The sequence below is a fragment of the Calonectris borealis genome, chromosome 8 (genome assembly GCF_964195595.1).
Source record: "Calonectris borealis chromosome 8, bCalBor7.hap1.2, whole genome shotgun sequence".
In the NCBI taxonomy this organism is placed as follows: Eukaryota; Metazoa; Chordata; class Aves; order Procellariiformes; family Procellariidae; genus Calonectris; species Calonectris borealis.
The window spans coordinates 3613979-3628346 of NC_134319.1; the positions used below are offsets into that span (position 1 = coordinate 3613979).

The 14368-nt window shown below is 45.7% G+C and overlaps 1 protein-coding gene across 2 annotated transcripts in view; it reads left to right on the forward strand.

Annotated features, from left to right (window-relative positions):
- DOCK7 (dedicator of cytokinesis 7) overlaps positions 1 to 12143 on the forward strand; it is a 108422-nt gene extending 96279 nt beyond the window's left edge. For both annotated transcript variants that reach the window (XM_075155621.1, XM_075155619.1), the window contains 7 exons: positions 3686 to 3820; positions 5226 to 5315; positions 6062 to 6298; positions 7679 to 7822; positions 8687 to 8793; positions 9853 to 10020; positions 11635 to 12143. In XM_075155621.1, coding sequence (XP_075011722.1) covers positions 3686 to 3820; positions 5226 to 5315; positions 6062 to 6298; positions 7679 to 7822; positions 8687 to 8793; positions 9853 to 10020; positions 11635 to 11677 — 924 coding nt within the window. In that variant the 3' untranslated portion in view covers positions 11678 to 12143. The remainder of the gene's footprint in view (positions 1 to 3685; positions 3821 to 5225; positions 5316 to 6061; positions 6299 to 7678; positions 7823 to 8686; positions 8794 to 9852; positions 10021 to 11634) is intronic.
- The last annotated feature ends 2225 nt before the right edge of the window (positions 12144 to 14368 follow it).

Genomic DNA, 14368 nt, shown 5'->3' on the forward strand with positions numbered 1-14368 from the left:
TAAACATACCAAGTGGTGGGGTTTTCTGCTTGTGTGTTTGTACATTGATTAAATGTTGAATTAATTCTTTTTGTTTACTTTCCAGTTAGGAAAGTTGTTAGGAAAAATCTTTTCATGCTATGCCATGAGAATTCAAAAAATGCATTTTAAAGTATGCAGGGTGAGGTTGCCGTCAAATAGCAGGACTCCAGGAGCTGGTACTTTCAGAAAGTCAATATTGGAAGACTTGTAGTAGTTGGCAACACTGCAAAGGACCTTGGGTTAAAATTGAGCAAGAAAATAACAATGCTCAGTTTGGTAAAGATGGTTGGATTTTGCATTCTGCACAGTGTATATGAAGGAGTTACTTTTATTCCTACATACTCCGGGCTGACTCTGCCTTCAGGCCACCACTGCTGTGTTGGTCTTGCTGAAGAAAGCAGATGATCACTCTTGCGTCTGATTTTTCAAATCTTGTTGGCAAAGCTTTTTGTGTGCGTGCAAGAGATAACTCTAAAACTTTATTCCCAGCAATTTTGAAAGGTATTTACCATGCATAATAACAAATCATGAACCTTCATAAATCATGGTGGCTGTTATCTGCTCTGCCAGTTCTGTAATGGCTATTCAGTGTTCACCTTCATTCTCTTCTCCTCCCAAAGACCTATTATTTTTCATAAAATAATAGGAGATAAAATGCTTTTAATAATTTCTCCCTCATATCTGCATTTTTAGCTCTTTTCAGAAACAAGACCATGGAGTATTTTTAAGTTTTGTTTTCTTTTCAGTACTGCGGTTAGATAGACTTTGGTATTGGCTAAATTTCACTTAAAAGATCCTAGTACAGAGCCATCCCATATTCTTAAGCCAGGCAAGAAATTGCGCTCTCCTAATCTCAGGGGGCTGGCAGCTACTGAATGTCTATGTGAGGTAAGGAATGGCCCGTAGGTGTTTGCTCTCCCCGAGGAGTGCGTTTCCAGCCCCTTGCTTCCAGGTACGGATCCCGAACATGAGTCACATGCGTTTCGTGGCTGATGGATCCAGGGCTTCGTGGGGAGATGCTTCTGTCGCAATAGGGGCTAACCAGTGCTCCTCCCTGCCGGCTTTTCTCCCTGGGATCCTTATCGTAACTGAGTTTCAGCGACGGGATTTATCAGGAAAAGCCAGTGCAGCTGATCTTCATGACGATAAAAGAAGTACATAAGTTGAGAGCTGCCTTCACATGGGAGCACTGAATCTCACCGGGCTTCCCTGCTGCTACCACTCCTGGGACTTCCCAGTGCCCCATTACTCTTATTTTATGCATTTAGTAAATGCACCAGAAGTCCTTATTAATTGATGCTGATCAACAGACAGCATTTTCTTCCTCACTCGCTGTTATTTTTACAGCAACATAAATGTACGCTGCCTGCAACAAATAGCTGTCTGGGCAGATGTCCACGCCGCAGATATTCACCTTGTAGGGACCAGGTTCTGCAAATGTTTCATACCCCGAAAGTCACTCGCCGAGTAGGTAGGAAAAAGGATGTGAATTAGAAGAGCAGCAGTGTGTCCTCCGTCGCTGGGGCCTGCCCTGTGCCCATGGATTGGGGCAGGATCCCACCAGCTTCCGCGTGGAGCATGCCCAGGCGCTGTGTAAGGTTTGGGGAGATGTTTCGTATGGCAGTTCCCCTTGGGCAGTCATGGTGCTACCTTGGGAAGTGCTTTGAGAAAGGAGCCTTGGAATCACAGTCTTCTGCCTATAACATTGAGATTGAATTGAAAAAAAATAGCACAGGCAGCTGGAAATGCTGGGCATTGAGGGATTTTAGCATGGGTAATACTGTCCAGAACTGTGGCTTTGAAAAGGTAGTGATGAGTAAATTTGGGGTTCAGTAAGCTGCTCATTCCTGTATGGGTCCAGAGGGACAGGCGCTGGAGAAAGACGGGAACTCCAGGGAAATAGCTCCCAGCTGTTGCCGGATGGTACTTCCAATAAAACAGTAATAGCTTTGCAGCTGGAGGTCGCACCCTGGGAGGTGCTTCTGGGGATGGCTGTGGTGTGACGAAAGCCTGTAGTCTACGCTGGCAGGTGGAGCTGGATAAAAGCCCCTCTCTGCAGGAGGGATGCTCGGAGGGACGGGCTAGACCCCCCCTAGAGCAGGGGTCCAAGGAGCCGCCCACGCCACATGAAGCGTATGAGCAATTCTCGGTGCGGCTCCTTGTTTTCTTAAACTGGAGCATGTGTCTACACGCTTGCCAGAGCAGAGCTGATGAATTTGTATCTGTCAATGTCCCATAGTAAAGCTAAGATGTGGCCCACATGTTAAGCAAGGCTGCTGCTGGCCCTGGTCATTCCAGGCTTCGCTTCCACTCCAGAGCTGGGCATCGGTGAGCTTTGCCCTCCTGAAGGCACTCGGGACGGGCAGCAGCCCTCGCCCCAAAAAGGCAGCGCCGCGTCCTCCCGGCTGTGCCTGGGGCGAGAGGAGCCGAGCCATGCCTGGGCCGCTCCGGCATGACGCCCCAGGGTTTCCCCCAGGCCAGGAGAAGGTGGTGGCTTGCCTTTTCCAGTCCCTGGAGTTTGCCTGAGGGCTTTTTTTTTAATTTTAGTTTGGCTTATTTGTCCTCTTTGCCTTCCATAGATTGTGTTCACCATCACCACAAGAGATCAGTTTTGCTATAGCAAAATACTAAAAAAAAAATCACACACGGCAGCCAGGACATCTCTAAGTGCTGTTTGAAACCAAACACTAGCCCAGATTCAGAAACGTTGAGCGTTATATACTACATCACACTTTCTCACGAGAGTAAAGGTGAACATTTTTAGAGTTTCTTGCTGAAAGGCGTTTCTGGTTTGTGCATGCAGCGTGAGTTTTTTTAACAAAATCAAAGGTGTGATATATTTTTAAAGCGTTTTTCTTCTCTCTCTCTCTCTCCCCTAATCAGATTTTCTTCGTCACTTTTCCAGCAAAAATCTTTCTTGTTTCTCTACTTTGGTTGCATTTCTGGGCCAAATTCACCACTGGCTCAAATGGAAGCAGGTACACGATGCAGTGGATTGCATCTGCTTTCACCAGGAGTGACTTTGGCCCTCTGTACTAGACATTAGTTACTAGACGAGAACGTAACACCTTCCAGCTGACATGCTATTTAAAAAGCACTTGCGTGTGTGTGTGAGTGAACTGGACGTTGACTTCGGCCCAATCCTGCAATTACTTGGGATGGATTATGGGGGCTCTGGTGTGGGTAGTTCTCAGGGGTGTCTGTGTGCAGCGTCCTCCCTGCGTGCTGCAGGCTGCCAGCAACCGGGCGTCCCCGCGCCTGTGCCTACAGGCCACGGACCAGGCGAAGGGGTGTCTGCATAGGATTTGGAGAGCCTGAAATAATTACCCAAACGAAGGGACTTGCCTTTGGCTGGTCCTCAGAGACATCCGACATCTCCAGACTCCTCCTGGGGTGGGAAAAGTCATTGCAGCGTTGGGCTAATGGTCGCAACTGATCCATATAATTTCATGTTAGTTTATAATTTCATTGCGGTGTTTGCTGCTAAATGCATTCATGCTGAGTTCCAGGTGTGTTTTTCTTTCCCTTCTTTCTTCCTTTCTGTTTTTGTCCTTGTTTTTTAATTTCTCTTTTATTTTGCATAAATTCAGGAGCCTGCCTGCAGCCATGCTTGGGGGTGTGCATGTCTCCACACTGAAATAACCTTTTGTTTCTCCAAACCTAGGATGGAAAGAGGATGTTTGGCACCTACTTCCGGGTTGGTTTTTATGGAACTAAATTTGGAGACCTGGATGAGCAAGAGTTTGTTTACAAGGAACCCGCGATAACAAAGTTAGCTGAAATTTCCCATAGGCTGGAGGTGAGATGATTGTGGCTGACCTCAAATTCTGTCTGTGAGTTGCAGTTTAACTATTTTGCGTCAGTTATTTGAGAGCTGTGTTGCCAAATTACAGGAAGTGGCGGAAATGAAAATCGTTGGGCAAAACCAGCGCTGTGCCTCTTGGAGCCTGATGCGAGGCTGAGCTTAGAGAAAGAGTCACTTAGCAAAAGAGTTTGCAGAGCCCCATGCAGTGACCCAGAGCTGGGCCTGATGTCTCCTGTCCTCCCGCCGGTGCCACCTCTGCAGGAGGCGGGAGGAATGCAGGGAGAGTCGTCCCACAGGTTTTCCCCCATCTTGCAGCGAGAGCTGCAGACCTGCTATGATCATTCGAGAGTTTGTGGCATATCATACCGTGTCTGCATTTCTCTTCAGCCGCCTGGTGTAAGTGGGGTGACCTAGGCTTGAAGAAAGGGTGAGACGCCTTTCAGGATCTGACTTTCAGAAAGCATTGCATTTTTCTGTCGCTTTGTTGCCTTCACATCGTGTTCCTCTCTCCTCGAGGTTGAACCCTCTTAAGGCGTCTGAGTTTCAGAGCCCCTAAAGTGGGACATCACAGGTCCGAAGTTTATTTCAGCCGTGAACAAACAAAAGCAACTCTGATTAATCTAACCGGGGCTTGGGTGCAGCTCCAGGTGCCACCCAGTGATCAGCCGTACTGTGCCATGGTTACTCTGGCCTGGTTTTGCGCCGGCTAACCTGTGTCTAGACAATGTCTTGGCACAGTTTGGGGGACAGCGTGGGTCAGAGACTGTTCCCAGTGAGCACTGTGGACAGGTGAGGCCATCCCAGTGGGAGAGGAAGAGCATTTAGCAGCATGGCTCTGGGCCGTGCCATGCTACTTGTTCGTAGGGCCAGAGGGCAGAGCTGGCCCTGTTTTATTTGCTAGAATAGATCTGGTGTCACGTTGTTGCTCGCAGCAATTCAGCTGCTGTCACGTTGCGCTGAAAGCAGCAGCGTTGTCTGAGGTTTAAGCGCGTGAAACTGAGTTCAGAATCCAGCCATTCATCCAGCCCAGCAAAGCCGCGCTCTGATGCGGCACCTGATTTCCAGGCAGATCCCGTATTGACCCCGGTTCTCAGCTGAGCTCCCAGACACACAGCGAGCTCAGATGGCTTGTTCAGAACCACGCAGCGTGTACGCGCGCAGTTGGAAGGCTCCCGAGTTCTCCTGCCTTCCAGGGCCTTAGGCTTGTTTTTTCCTGTTGCCCCTGGAATGCGACTGATTTAATTCTCCTAGGTTCAGCAGATCACATTCAGCCCCGGCACAGCTACTGTTGGAGGCCTGTGGAGCTTCACCTCCCCCGAATATGCCTTTGTCTCTCCAACCCCCACCTCCGATGGCTGCATTTGATGGTTTCTTTCAATGCATTTGCTCTTGATTGTAGGGATTTTACGGAGAACGGTTTGGTGAAGACGTGCTTGAAGTGATTAAGGACTCAAACCCTGTGGACAAATGTAAACTAGATCCTAACAAGGTAAGAACACAAGTACAGGTTTAGAAGTAGAACTGGTCCTGAATGTATGCAAACGCAGGAGAACAAATCCTGCCCTGAATTTCGCCAAGTAGGCAATGAAATCCACGTACGGAGCGTCTTGTGACTACTCGGGATGAGAGTTGGGGAAAATCATCCCAGCAAAGCAATGCAGAATTAGCCATTTTGTTCCCTGCCTTTGTAGTGTTTGGTGGGAAGGGAGGAGACGAAAGGACAGCAGAGGCCTAGGCTGCATTTGCCTTCTCTGTAGTCTCCGCTGAGTGCAAGAAAGGAAGGGAGTTTGCTGTTCACCGGCCTCTGGCTTTTTTGCAGCTGCAGCATTTTGTCATTCTTGTGCCACGTCCTTTAAGCGTAGCAGAAATAACAGGAGCATGCCTAGGAAACAGGACTGTGGCTTAGGGCAGGGCATTCTCTGCAAGGAAAGGAAGGAAACGCTTCATGTGAAGAGGATGAGAGGAGAGGGGCAAAGTGCTGTATTTTATCCAGTCCAGAAACTGCTCAGCAGCTACCAGCACCCCTAGTCCTTGTCGATGTGAGTGTGATTTTTCTGAGTAAAGGCGAAGAGCAGTCCTAGTTCTTCCAGAGAGGAAGAAAGCAAAGGGTTCAAAAGAAAACAAGAGGAAAGAAAGCAAACTGGGTTATTGCACTGCTAAAAAGCAAGGTGTAGGAGTCAGCTCTTCTCCTCTGGCGCTGAACCTCACCGTGCACACCTGGGTTCCTTCCTGCAGGCCTACATTCAGATAACCTACGTGGAGCCGTACTTCGACACGTATGAGATGAAGGACAGGATAACTTACTTTGACAAAAACTACAACTTGCGGCGTTTCATGTACTGCACGCCCTTCACACTGGACGGCCGAGCTCATGGGGAGCTGCATGAGCAGTTCAAGCGCAAAACAATCCTGACGACGTCCCACGCTTTCCCTTACATTAAAACCAGGATAAACGTTATCCACAAAGAGGAGGTGAGGTCTGCGCTCTCAGGGGCTTCCTGTGTTTGAAGGGAAATATTATACAAGACTAAGGGAAGTGGGTGTTGCCGAAACTCATGCATGATGTACTATTGTATGTGTAGTTTGATAGCGTGGCCACGTCCCTTCACACCATCACATTGACACAGATGCACCCTCCTGGCCGTCACTAGTCTATCTTTCCCCTCTCTGCTAAAGATGCAGAAATTCATAGAATCATAGAATGGTTTGGGTTGGAAGGCACCTTTAAAGGCCATCTAGTCCAACCCCCCTGCCGTGGGCAGGGACATCTTCAACTAGATCAGGTTGCTCAGAGCCCCGTCCAACCTGACCTTGAATGTTTCCAGGGATGGGGCATCTACCACCTCCCTGGGCAACCTGTGCCACTGTTTCACCATCCTAATTGTAAAAAATTTTTCTTTTATCTAGTCTAAATCTACCCTCTTTTAGTTTAAAACCACTACCCCTTGTCCTGTCGCAACAGGTCCTCCTAAAAGGTTTGTCCCTATCTTTCGTATAACCCCCTTTAAGTACTGAAAGGCTGCAGTAAGGTCTCCCCGGAGCCTTCTCTTCTCCAGAGAGCGAGAGCAGACAGCGCCATCGTGAGCTGCTCTGGCTGTTCACTGCAGGGACTGTGCATGAGACCCCTTTCTTTTGATTTTAAGAATGCCTTGGTTCTATTGAACTTTTCCCTGTTCCTATTCAACCTAAACTAAAACCAGACCAATTTAGAAATGCGGTATGTCCTGCCACCTCTTTCTCCAGTGTGTCCAGCTCACAGCAGCCGGTATACACAAGGGCCCTTGGTGAGCTTTGCAGTAATGCAGGTTGCTCCCTTGCATTCTGCTTGAACGTCGTGTCCTGTTGCTCTGTGTTACAGCTCGCTTGCAGGGCCTCAACGGACCCAGGCCAGTGGGGTCCTGAGGCCTTGCAGAGAGGTTTATCCCAAAGCTATGTTAATTTTTCAAGGGTAGATAGGAACAGATGTGATGCTTGGGACACAATGAAAAATGCATTTTCATGCAAGGCAGGGAACCTACGGGTGTTTAGGCACTGACATAGTGCTGTAACCATGGGTAGTTGGTTGCAGTGACCACAAAGGGACATGAGTCTGCCTCCTCAGAAGCAATCTCAGAAAGTTCTTGAGTGCCCAGATGTAGAAACACATTTAAAAATCAAATTTTTTCTTGATGTTCCTAAACCAAGACTAAGAGGATGCATTTCTAAAGTGCTTCTGTCCAGACTGTCAGTCCTATTGGTGTCCTCCACCACTTCAGCATGCCACCCCAAAGTGACCTTGGTGTTTCTGAAAGTATGTGTCCAGTTGACAGTCTCAGCCATAACAAGCCTCTTCTATTCCGGCTACTTGCTTAGATCATTTTGACGCCCATTGAAGTTGCCATAGAGGACATGCAGAAGAAAACACAAGAATTAGCTTTTGCAACCCACCAAGACCCTGCGGACCCAAAGATGCTGCAGATGGTGCTGCAAGGATCAGTAGGTACCACAGTAAATCAGGTGAGGATCGCTGTCCGAGTTGGAGACACTGGGGTAGTGCCTATCGCTCAGTGCAGTGGATGCTCAGCGTTGGGCCTTATTTCTAAATTACCTTGGATTTTTTACCCCATTCAGTCTGTGGGATGTGTTTAAGGTCACTGGTGGGTCCAGACCAGCTGCTCTCAGTGACTTTGCCATTTGAGTAAGAGTCCTGAAAATGCGGTTAGGTCTGGAAAGTGGCTGAGAAGAGACAGCCCTCCTCCCCCAGTTACCTGCTCCGTCCTGGCATTTGCAGTTGTTTCTGCCTGCTTCTCCTTTAAAAAAAAAAAAAAATTGTTATTACTTTCCCTTTGGTTAGCCAGGCTCTGGTGGGTGGAAGCAGGATTGTGTCCTGCAGCGGTTTTTGAACAAAATGGAAAGCAAAACTAGTGAATGGAGAAAAATTGAGGAAAAACTGAGGGAGTACGAGTAAAGCTCCACTAATGCATAAGCTGGAAAAAAATCAGCTGGAATTTCGAATTCTGGGTTGTTTGCAGTGCTGGCAAACACTTCCTTGGTTCCGTCTGCATTGTTAAACTTTGTCTTAGTTTGAGTTGAGCAAACTTTGTCAAGAGTCTTTATAAGAGAAAACAAAGGCAGAATGTGTGCATTTTCTCACACAGATTTCCAAAGGCAGAGTCTTATTTAAAAAAAAAAAACCTAAAGAGATTCAGTTGTCATGATGTTTGGTGATTTATGCCAGATTTACCAGCTGCAATTCTTCAAGATGCATTCTGTAAGGAAATGTTGCATTTTACAAATGTTTCTGTGTGCAAGAAGTTTCTCCAGCAATTGGATATGACAGATGGTTCCAAGAAACTTACTTTTTCTCTTCTGCTCCTAAAGGGACCATTAGAAGTTGCACAAGTTTTCTTGTCTGAAATACCCAATGATCCAAAGCTCTTCAGACATCATAACAAACTACGGCTCTGTTTCAAAGACTTCACGAAAAGGTATGGAGTATTGTCTTCAAACTGCCTGACAGATGCGGTTATTACTACCACACCAGACAGGAACACGTACAGTAACACAGAGGGTGTCGGGAGAGAGGAGTTTTCATGTTGTAACTCCATCTGTCCAGTTTCCATATGCAGCTGTATTCCTCAGCTGCCCAGTGGGTTCCCTGTTTCTCTGGTGCTGCAGGTCCGTGACTTAAGTCAGATCAAGTGGCTGAAGTCGTTTGGCTTTGCTCTTTATTAGGAATGAATTAGTGATCATAGTTCAGCTGTGAACAAGTGTTCCTGTTTCAGAAAACACAACTAGCCACGCTGGCACAAATGAACTCACAGCTTGGCAGGGTCAGGAGAAACTGCTGAATTGGCCAGGAGATTTAATTTCCTTCTGAAGTGAATTTCTCCAAACGGAGCGGAAGCATGCTGGCACAATTCTCTCAAGAAATGTGCTGGCTGCTCTGCTTTCCTTTTGAGTAATGCAAACTGCAGTCTCAGTCCAGCATCGTTTGCAAACACCAAGGAATTAAAAAAAAAATAATAACTGAAATAAAAATGTTCCGTGCAAATAGATCCAGTGGCAATGTAATTTTCCCATATGTAATAAGTGGCATTGATGATACAGTTCTTTTCACATCCTTTGTTAAAATTACCTCTTTTCAAGTAGAAGAGTTCCTGATGAACGTCTTATAGTCTGCTATTTATTAATCTTTCCTGGGGAGAGCAGTATATCTATCCATCTTTAAATCCTCTTGGACTGGAAGTGGCTCTGAGGAGATCAGCTTTTCATTTCTCTTCAGGGAGGATAAATGTAATTGGAGAGTAAATTAAAATTAAAAAGGAGTTGCCACTATGGAAATTGGAAATATGACACTCTCTCCTTTCCCCATGGACACCAACTGGTTTAGCTGAGTCTTTATTACCCAAAAGACAAGACAGAGGAGGATATTATGTGTCATCCCAGAGGAACAGAATGATTTTTTTTGTACTATTAGATTAACAAGTCTCTGGCAAGCAGGTCCTTTTTTATGTGCCCAAGTTTCACAGGCTTTTGTTTTCTAGATGCGAAGATGCTCTGCGCAAGAACAAGAGCCTGATCGGTCCAGACCAAAAGGAGTATCAGCGAGAACTTGAAAGGAATTATCACCGGTTAAAGGAAGCTCTCCAACCTTTGATAAACAGAAAGATCCCACAGTTGTATAAGGCAGTGCTGCCGGTCACTTGCCACAGGTGGATATTTGATTTTACTCTTTCCGCAGAGATGAGGAGGGTGTAAAACTGGGGTGTCTGATCTTCCTGGTGAACCTGTGACATCTATTTGTTTTCAATTATGGCTCTTGGCTGAGTCCATCCCTTTTCCCTTCTGTCCTGACCTCAGAGCACATCCCCTTCCCAGCAGTTGTGGTAGGTGGTGTTTGCAATGGTTCCTTTTGTTCCTGATCAATGAGGAATTTTTTTCATTCTGCATCCCATTCTTTTTAGATTCAAAATGACCCTCAGTGTGGCAGGACTCTGACACTTGTTTGTTCCCAGTGGAACTGGGATGAGGAGCTCCAGGGGCAGGCAGGGTGGAAAAACAGTTGATGACTTCCATGCTGGAAGACAGGTCAGCTGGAGTCTGGGCTTTTTGTTCATCTGCAGTGAGACTGAACGTAAAAGCCCCGCTGGGAATGTATGAAGCAGGTCAGAGCCCGTAGCACTGTAATCCGCTGGCACCAGCCGCGGCTGAGCAGGGGGACTTTGGGTGCATAAAGTTTCTAACAAGGCTCTGGCTCCCAGAATAGGGGCAGAAGTGGTTCCCAGCAGGTACCCTCCATGTAATTTTTGGCTTGACAACCCCTGTTGCGTCCCTTGTCAGCAAGATAGGCTAACGCAATCCAGCAAGACTGCCCTGACATCGTGGTCTCACACCAGCGTGTGGGGCGGGGGTTGTTTTTTGGAAGGAGCGTCGTTAGCACTGAGCAGGACAGGGTCGGTGCTTTTAACGACAGACCCTTTAGGAGATTTGTGTGAACATGGACTTCAACTCATGTCCATGCTGTTGGTTTAGGAGAATACAGCCCTGGTTTTGAACTTCTCTTCATGTAAGTGTTGTTCAGAGGTAAAGAGCGATGGGGAACATAAAAAATGTGAAAAGAGAAACTTGGCAAAATTACACCATAAAAAGAGCAAGACTTAGTGCTGGATGAAGAAGGAAATGAGTGTTCCTAGCTCACACGGCAGTGCTTAGCGATGTTTCTGTAGCTGAATTTGATGTATTTTTCCGTCTGCTGAATACTGCAGAAAGGTGGGCTTTCCTCGTTACCCAGGTTCATGACTTTTTAAGCTCTCCCCAGATCACAAACCATGCCCTAGCTGTTCTCTGCTAGGAGAGAACAGATGTCACGGGCTGGCGGTGGGTGGGAGGAGCAGTGCTTCCCTCCCCACCCAGGTGGGAACCTCACAAGCACTTTTGTCGTGGTAATTATTTTCTAATCTGGTGAAATTCAGCCTGTGCAGGGAGTCTTAATACAGGTATTCCAGGCAAATTCCACTTAGAGGTTTATTTGAAAGACTTAAATAAGATTTCAGTAGTGCAGGTGGTTTGTGCTGCTTCTCTACGTACACGTGAATTAAACTGTCTGTCAGCTTTCCTGTCAGTAAACCTTGGGCAGTTAAATGATCCCCAATACAGACCCAAAACCAATTCATTTGAAAAGCAATGAGTTGATGTCAGTGGACTTAATTTTTGTGGTAGCCAGCTGTAGAAAATACTGGAAATCAAGTACAGAATCATTCATCTGACGAGGCTTCTTATTTCATCATGGAAAATATGAGCTCATCATTGTATTTTCTCTCCCTCAGAGACTCCTTCAGCAGGATGAGCCTTCGCAAAATGGATATCTAAACGAGTTAAAAACCAAAATAAAAAAGCACTTAAAATTAAGGTTTTGAAAAGAAAGAGCCTTGTTATCAGCGCTGGGAATCAAAGAAGTTTTATTGTGAAATAAAACTTGGACTTCGTCCTGGACATCCCACACATCTCTTCCTCCATCAAAGTGTTCAGTGGCCAAAAATCATTCTGAATTGTCAAATGTAGACTTATCAATGTTTGAAAAAAATCATGGCAGTGGTATCCAGAGTATTGGTGATAAGCTGTAAACTTACCTGTTTTTTAAGGCATTTTTATGACTCAAAGGTACACTAAACGCATTTACCTTTATTTATAGCATTACCTAATGTTAAATTTATTTACTTTTAGTTCGTATATTTAATTTATATTAGGACCATACGCAAATGCATTTTTGAAGTTTTTAATGTAGTGATGATGGTTATTTTGATGGTACTATTAAATATGTGAATGTTTACACTTTAATTCCCTGTGCATTGGACTTCAGAGCTCGCCATCCTTGGGAAAAAGGTTCAGAGTAAGGTAAGTCTTACACTAACACTTCTTACCAGGTGGTGATTTTTTTACTATCCCTATCCTTTTTCCTTTGTAACTCTGAATATGAATTGCTGCAAAGAAAAATAATTCCATCTGTAGCCATCAAAAGAATCGAGGCACATCTTGTTACCACTTTACCTCCTTCAGTACCGGTGAAGGGGAGTTTCGGCACGACTGCGGTGTGCACGTGGCCATTTCCCCCAGCTAGGAAGTCCAAACAGCACAGTAATCCCATCAAGACTTTAAATGTACAATTCTAGCATTCACTAGACTGCTTTTTTGTGTCCCTTTTTCAATTTAAAAACTAAAATTTCACGGGGAAGAAGAACAAAAAATGGTATCACAGTTTAAGTTAAAAGCTTACATAGGAAGCATTCTTTGCGTTGTTACTTATGTAAAGAAAAACATCTGTTTTACAGCAGTTTTTTTGGTGGCTAACACAGCACTTCAAGGAAACATCAGAACTGGAGCTGAGTACACAACTCCTAAATCTAGTCCTTTATATTTTTCCTCTCTGTATTGAACAAGGTCCCTTGGAAGAGGTGGTATGTGATTAAACACAAGCTTATTCTCTATGAATACCTAAATATGCATACATATACATATATACATGTATGTATATAAAAAACCAAATTTGATAAATGTACTTTTTTATATATATAAAAATATAAGAAAAAAGATTGGTTTTATACATGAACTTTTAAGATAGCAAACAACTATACATCATTACTTCCAATTTGTGAGCATTTGACTCTTGAAACCTAAATAGTTTTTACTTTGCTTCTAACATACACATTCCTGTATGTTAGAAGGTGCTGGGGGGTATTTCTCTGGGGTTCACCCCCTTCTGTTTTAGCGCCTGTAGCTGCAGCAAGTGCCCACCCTTCTGCATCAGCAGGCAGGGTTTAGGGTCGGGGGGTCTTTTTTATTCTTGATGCTTATTTCAAGTTATTAGCGGCTGCCTGTCAGTGTGCTGGTAGTGGGATGCCTGTACTCGTACTGCAAGGCACCGTGTCTCGGAGCCACCGTGGGCTGTAGTGCATGGCCTGCCCCGGCGGGATGGTAGCCAGCAGGATGGTTGGTAGCCAGCAGGAGGGCGCAGGGCAAGGCGCTGCAGGGCACTGGCTGTGGCCGAGGGGTGTGTTGGGGAAGGGAGAGCGGTGCTGCCGGTTTTCGCCCCTTCTCCTGTGCGCTTTTGTTCCAACAGCTTCATAGCGGTGGTGCTTTTTGGCAGCATAAGTGTGGTGCTCTTCTCGGTGTGCCGGTCTCTGACCGTTTCCCCTGAACACAAGTAATCCTGAACCAATTCCGTGTTATGGGTTGTAACACAGGAAAGCCTGCATGGAGTTCCTTCCATGAAGAAAAACTACTCCTCTAACCTAAGCCTTTCCCCCCCCCGAGACATTTCAAAGGCCTATTGCAAAGCCTGGGGATGTTGACAAAGCTTTGGAAGCTGTACGGGAGTCGGGGACTCTCATAGCGGACAATATTAAGGAAGGAGGGGGTTTTGTATTAAGAGGCAAGAGGTTTGTATGAAGAGGCATGCAAAACAAAAGTGAAAAAGGGGAAACAAATTCCAATAGCCATGAAAGAATGAAACCTTAATTTACAGTAGTCCTTGTATATTGTTTCTTCAGCTAGGAAAGCATCTATTTTAATCCCAAACTTGTATAAATATCCTTTGATTTTACTGGATGGCCCCATGTGAGCGTAAATCTGACTGGCTTATCGGTACGTACAGCTTGACAATTGTGTAGAGCTCAAGTGTCATGGAAAGCTAAGACTGGGCAGCCACATTTTGCTTTCCGTTGCAGCAAGCTACAGGCCATGTGCAGTAGGGGACACGAATTACTGTGGCGAATGACTAGTTCGGGGTGGCAAGTGCTGTACTTGAGTAAGTCTCCAAAACCCGCCCCCCCATACTATCTGTCCATACGCCAGAGGAGTGCTTTTTCATTCAGCATGTTCCAGCTGATGGTGTTTTCTGTTCAGCTGCCTACAAAGAATGTTTCTCTCAAGCTGTATAGTATGATGGAAGACAGCTGGGTCCCCCTTCGATTACACTGCAGCCAATATTTTGTTGAATATAATGGTATTTTGTTTCCTTGGAACATGTCCTGTTCCTGCAGTTGAATGAAAAAGATAAGTCTT